This window comes from Gavialis gangeticus, unplaced genomic scaffold (assembly GCF_001723915.1).
Source record: "Gavialis gangeticus isolate Ggan-Ray unplaced genomic scaffold, GavGan_comp1, whole genome shotgun sequence".
NCBI classification, from domain to species: Eukaryota; Metazoa; Chordata; order Crocodylia; family Gavialidae; genus Gavialis; species Gavialis gangeticus.
In genome coordinates, this window is record NW_017728992.1 from 125044937 (window position 1) to 125051278 (window position 6342).

Consider the following 6342-nt stretch of genomic DNA (forward strand, 5'->3'; position numbering starts at 1 on the left):
CGGCGCGGCTCGCCCAGCCGCCACCATGGGCTGCTGCACCGGGCGCTGCACGCTCGTCTTCCTCTGCGCGCTGCAGCTGGTGAGTGACCGCCGGGTCGGGGCCGCGGGGCAGGCACTGCCGAGCCGCCCTCCTCCTCCTCTCTCCGAGCACCGCCACTGTCCCGACCTTCGGTTTTTTAGTGATTTATTTAATTTTTGTTGGTGGTAGTCGGGATAATCTGCTCCATTGCCCTCCCCTCCCTCAGCGCGGGGAGTGCCCGGGCCCGGGAGAGGCTCCCTCACTCCGGCCCGGCTGCTGCTGCCCCTCCGCCTGGGTCTTTCTTGTGCCCAAGCCCGCTTAAAAAAACTCCTTCGCCTCGTGTCAGGTTGACAGCTCCGGGCTAGGAATCAAGTTGGTGGTTAAGCCGGGGTCGCGGTGCTGAGGCAGCGCTGGGAGGTAGGAGGGGGGCGCCTGTTGTCTGTCTGTGTGTGCGCTGGCAAGTCCAACCAACTGAGAAACTGAAGTTGGGTTTTATGGCCCGCTATGCGAATGGCACTCTTAGGACCCACCGCTGGCTTTTTATTTTTGAGCCCTTCCATGTGGTCAGATGTCACTGACCTCCTTTGATGTCAGATCCGTGCGGGGGAGTGTGCAGGATCCCCGTCTCCCTTTTTTAGGCTAGAAAAATGCAGATTTTTTTTTTTTTGCCTATCTTTCTGTGTCTTTCCTGAAAGGTATTCTTTTCCTTTGATAAAATACTCCTGGACTTGTACAATCCAGATCTAAAGTGCATCTTCTCTTTGTTTACCGAGTTGGCACGTTTGTTTTGGGGAGAGAGTTGTCAGGGAAAAAAAATCTATACCGAGCAATAATAATTCTTTGTCTGGCTCATTAGCTCCGTGAAAAAATAACGCTCTTCCTTTACCAGTTAGTCCCTAGTCCCAGGAGTATTTTAAAGGATTTTTCTCTCTCGTACTGATTTGGAGGCATCTCTTTTACCGCATGATTTTCCTTCCGATGAGTGGTGTTTTCACTCTGGGTGTGCATGTGTGTGCACGCACACATGTGCATGTGTGTGCCTCCAAGGTGAAAATGTACCATGTGTCTCTGGATTTTGATCATTTGGTAATCTTTCTACCTTCCTGCTAAAGCCTTTGGAAAAGCTTCTGCTTCACAAGAAATATGAATGCCTTGTTAAATACAGCATATCATTCATTTTCAAGGCATTAGATGAGATTCTCAGCTGGTGTAAATTGGTATAGCTCCATTGTTTTCAAGTATTGGCTCATTAAGGGGGACTCTTTATCATTTAATCTTAGACACCTGAGTGCAGTGTATGCCTTTAACGCATGGCATTTGGCAGTTTGTTTCTTTACTTTTAGGAAAGCTTTTCTTATGAATCGGTGGCCTTAATTCTTCTCACTTACAAGAGTTTTAAACTGTCACCGTATTGACTAGAAAGAAGTAATTTCTGATTTACACTGATGCACAGGAGAGGGGAATTGGGGCTTTCATCTTTAAAAATCTCTCTCTACTGCAGCTATGAAGGTTATAGTAACTGTATTTACTATTCTGTAGGATTACCGGGAGGCTATAAAAACTGAAGAAGTAAAGTGTGAATAGCTACCATAATACATAGGGAACTGCATATAAAATCTTTTGGAAGAAAGTATCATATTTTATAACATATCAATCAAATGCTTTCACAACTTTAAAAAATGCTTTTAATATGTGGACTCTTCTACTCTGCTTGCCTGTTTTCTAATAATGCTTAGCTTGATAAATTAGTATCTAGCCAATTGCATCTAACATAATTTTTTCATTTACAGAATAAAAACTGTAACGGGTATGTTTGTAGATCTGAGATTTTAATCTAGTAGGCATAAACTCAAAGCCAGGTAACTTCCAGTGATCTCCATGGTGGCAGTGTTGAATTTATGTTTGTGAGAATTGTCACCACAGGGGGTTTTAGATCTCTTTCTAACATTACAGGTCATGAGTATAAAGCATGCCCAACAAAACTGCATCCCCAGACATTACTATCATTGAGGGAGATTTATTCTACCTTGCATCCATTTATGGAGAGGTGAAAGACATATTACTGACTGTGGACAATGTTTAGATTAAGTGCTACAAAAGCCAAAGTACTTGTCTTGCTAATCTGTAGCAGTGCGAAAGTACAAATGATTTATACAAGCTGAGAAAACTCTGGAAAAAATAGAAAGATCATACTGTTTTTAAAAACAATAAGTAAAGGTTCGCAAAAGGAACATTTCACCTTCTCATCACAGCCAAGTCATATTACACCAAAGGAGACAAAAATAGTTTTACAAAAAGGCACTTTGAAAGCAATCAGAAGTTATTTGATTACGAAAAAAACTGGGCAGCTGAAAATTCTCTAATAAAGAGTCAACCCTCCTCTTGTGTATGCACCATGTACCTGGTACTCCTTGTTTCTCCCTAAATGTTTGCCAATAAAATGTATATTTCAGGAACTGTTTGATATCCCAAATAAATTATTTCTCTTGTTGTGTAGATTTACTGATGCTTGGGATTGGAATACTTTCTAGTCAGTTCTAGCAAATGCTATCGTTATTAACTATGTAGAGTGACCCTCATATTCATCCAATCCCTAGCCATGGAGCTTCTCATACTTGACTTCAAGGCTTGATTCTCCATCATGTTTCAACAGTTTTTCTGTCAGGAAGATTTAATTAATGTCTATAGAGTCACATCTGTATAAAACTGGATATAAGCCTGGAGAACCAGGTCTTTGGATCTTAATCACTGTTTAAAGATTCTGTTCTATCTAGTTCTGAAAACACTGGCCACATTCATGAAATGTGTTGGTGTGATAGCAAGTTGGTGTAACAGGGAGCAAGGGCTCCTGTCACTTTAAGAGAACATGGGCATCAGGGCAAGACCTGCAGTCTGGTGGAGGCAGCTGAGCAAAGGCCAGTTGCTAACACGTAGAGGCAACGTAGAGGAGCTACCAAAAGGGCCAGGTATAGACAATCAAAAAGCCCAAGGCTGAATTGATTCAGTGTTCGCAGGTCAGTCTAAGATGCAGAGGTTGAACCAATAAGCAAATGCACAAACATTTACTCTCGATTTGGGAAGTGCAGTGGCCTGCAGTGGCTCCAGCCAGAAAAGGTGGGGGGCAAGTGCTATGGCACAGCTCTCTGGCACATAGCCAGCATGGGCTGTGTGTTTTCTTCCTCTTCCTGCTGCCCTTGAGGTCTCTGGGATTTATAGTTTACAATCACATCAGCAGGACTCTGCAGGGCTGCTCATTGCTCCCTCTTCCTGCTTCCAGATGCTTCTGGGATTTGTAGTCCACAGTTGCAGCCAGCAGTAAGTAAGCCAGCAGGGCAGCTATGTACTTGAGGGAAGCGGAGTTTAACTCCACACCCTGGCCCCAGATAGGGTTTGCCAATGAGCCATCCAGTGAGCCAGCCCTCACTGTGTCAGGTAGGGAGCAGAGGGATGGGACCAGTCCTGTCTCTGGAGCAGACAATACAGCCTGGCCCAGGGATGCAAAATGCTGGGATGTTGAGGGATTCTGATTTAACTTGAACCAGGGAAGGGTCTAGAACAGAAATTTCATAAACTGGTTTGACCAAAATCAGTTAAGTCTGATACTACACTCAACCAGGTTTACCAGTTTTAGCCATTTTGAAACTGGTTTATGTGCACTGAACTTTTATTCTATTACAGGTTTAAACCGGTTTCTGATCACTTAAACTAGCGTGTGTGTGTAATTTCTGTCCCTAGCCGGAGAGAGTGGCTCTGGAGCTAGATGCCCTGCAATAAGCAGCGAGTGGCAGAACTCCATGCAGAACAGCTGTGTTGGCTGCAGCAGAGGAAGGCTGGTTTAGTGGGCTAAGGAGAAATCCCTGTGCATGGTTAGGAAATCATGTGATTGGAAGGGGTGATGCTTAGGGGAGTATACGACTTCTTTCTAAGATGGATTAGGCAGTTTGACCCTGACTGCTGCAGGGAAAGTTGCTGCTAGGGAGTAAGGTTGTTGAAAATTGACCCATAGGCACCCAGAGTACACTACAGCACTGGAAGGAGACAGCTACCAGGGGAATACGGGTTCTTGTAGGATAGGGACCCAGAGTGGGGTTTAAGCATTTTAGTTTGAGGCTGTTTCCTTGTGTTTCTATTTTGAATGAAGGTTTGGACATGACTGCAGGAGTAATTAGAGGGCACAGGTGGGATGTCTGGGAAGCACTACAACTCAAGGGGTTGAGGCCAGACCTGCAAGTGTCTGGGACCTGTTGGGCTGTGAGAGCTAAAGTCAGGCAGTTCATAGGCTGTAGGGATTGGGGAGCCTAGCAGATGGAATAGTGAGACCAATGAGGCATGGACATGGTTATGGGGGAAGCTGGAGACCATGATTAGGACTTGTAGGGACATGATTGGTACCCACAGGGCAAGATTAATTCCAGGTGTGCACAAATGATGCTGGCAGGGACTGGAATAGTTTTTATTAGCACACTGAAGGTCCAGTGACAAGTACGATCAAGGGACCAGCTAAATAAGCTGAGTCAGACTAAGGGCAGGGTCACCAGGATCACCCCAGGACACTGAGGCCACTTCCCAAAGTAACATATAACATTCACATCAAGATACTGGCAGGGAAAGTAGTGAAGGGCTACCTAGAGGAGCTGGAGTGGGACCAGTCCTGTCATAGTTGGCTTCATAGGACAGTTTCTCTGGTTTCTTCACAAGCATTCTACAAATTTTTCTCCTACTCTTAATCATTTAAACTTGTTCTGAAGAGAATCACAGTCATTGGTTGACTGTTGGAGCATAAACTGTCCTTTTTCTAATGGAAATAAGGCTTATTACCTTCAAGATAACTTGTTTGCATTCTTTAGTGTTCTCTAGGCAGGATTGCAATATAAGTTTTAAAAATATCATATTAGCATAATTTCCCTATAATTATCTCTAACAAAAGCATAACCCAAACTGTCCACACCAGTTTTGAGATTTGTACAGAATACAATTCAGTACTACATACAAAAAACTTCTCAGAACCATGCATAGTGGTGAATACCTGAAGGGCATTCCATAAGTAATCTTGTATCTTATATCACAATAAACTTGTTTCAAAATGTAAATCAATTCAAATGCATGCAACACAAAGGTTGTAGAAATATTCACAGAATGAGTGAGGTATTAGGTCCCAGTTTAGAAAAGCCCTGAAGCTTGTACTTTGCTGAATTGGGTTGCCTCATAAGCTTGTGGCTGGCCAGTCATCTTTTCTCAGACCAAAGGCTCGTTAAAAATCAGGAGTTTTGCCTGTGTAAGAAGGTGCCTTCTACTTTATTCAGTGATCTCATTCACTGCAACATTGTAGTGTGTCATTTCAGCAGCTGTCAACCTGAGAGCTTTAAGGTATATATATTCTCCTTAATGTGTGTGTAAGACTGTCATTAATGCTAGCAGGAGATATGTATATACAGCAAGAAAATATATCATAAGGATATAGTAATACTTCGGTATGTGACAATAAGTCTCATCAGTACCATCAGAAGTCACACGTTGGACTTGAATGTCCTAGGAAACTATAACAACTACTGGCAATAATGCATGTATTAGTAGCCAACATATTATGAAAATTTTTTTATCTTTTTCATTTGCAGTTTAAGCAAATGCAAAAATATTGATAAAGAGTGGAAGATGTAAATTGGCAAAGAATTGCTCATGGATTTAGCTGTATGAATCCAATTAAATTAACATATGTTGCATAGCAAAAGGTTTACTGCTGCTTTGAGATGTATTTCTGGGTAATCTACATTGCAGGATAATTTTGTCTTAAAGTTTACAGTAGGTAGGGGGTTCTTGGTACCCAGGACTAAGATAGTTATGTAAATGCAGTAGAAAACTAGACAATAAGTATGATGAATGAAATTTTCAAAGAAGCAAGGTTATTTGTGGGGGTGGTATTTTTTATTGGAGCAACTGCATGCTTGTGAGAAATTTCAGATAAGCTGTTGATCTTCCTCAACTGCTGAGGAAGCTTAAAATCTCTCCTAACCCTGCAGTTGGTCCAAAAAAGGTAAAACTCTACAAAAATATCCTTGTTTCTCTCACATTTCTCGGACCATCGAAGCTACACATCATTCCAACACGATATGAACATTTCAAAGCAGTTTAGGGTAGATTAATAGAAGGTAAGTCACTGTCTCCACTTCACTGCTTTGAAAATTGCAGCCTGTGTTTTTATTTCTGGGTTTTGGTGCCCTGTGTTCATTGTAAGGCTCCTGATTTAAATCTTAATTGAATATGGTACAGCTGGTATAAAATAGATTATTACCTATTTGCAATATTACTTTCCAATCGATTTAAGT

The 6342-nt window shown here is 42.4% G+C and overlaps 1 protein-coding gene across 2 annotated transcripts in view; it reads left to right on the plus strand.

The window, feature by feature from the left end:
- Positions 1–6: 6 nt before the first annotated feature.
- The window catches only part of NKAIN3 (Sodium/potassium transporting ATPase interacting 3), a 768196-nt gene continuing 761860 nt past the window's right edge, over positions 7–6342 (plus strand). For both annotated transcript variants that reach the window (XM_019527722.1, XM_019527721.1), the window contains exon 1: positions 7–79. In XM_019527722.1, the coding sequence (XP_019383267.1) occupies positions 26–79 (54 nt within the window). In that variant the 5' untranslated portion in view covers positions 7–25. The remainder of the gene's footprint in view (positions 80–6342) is intronic.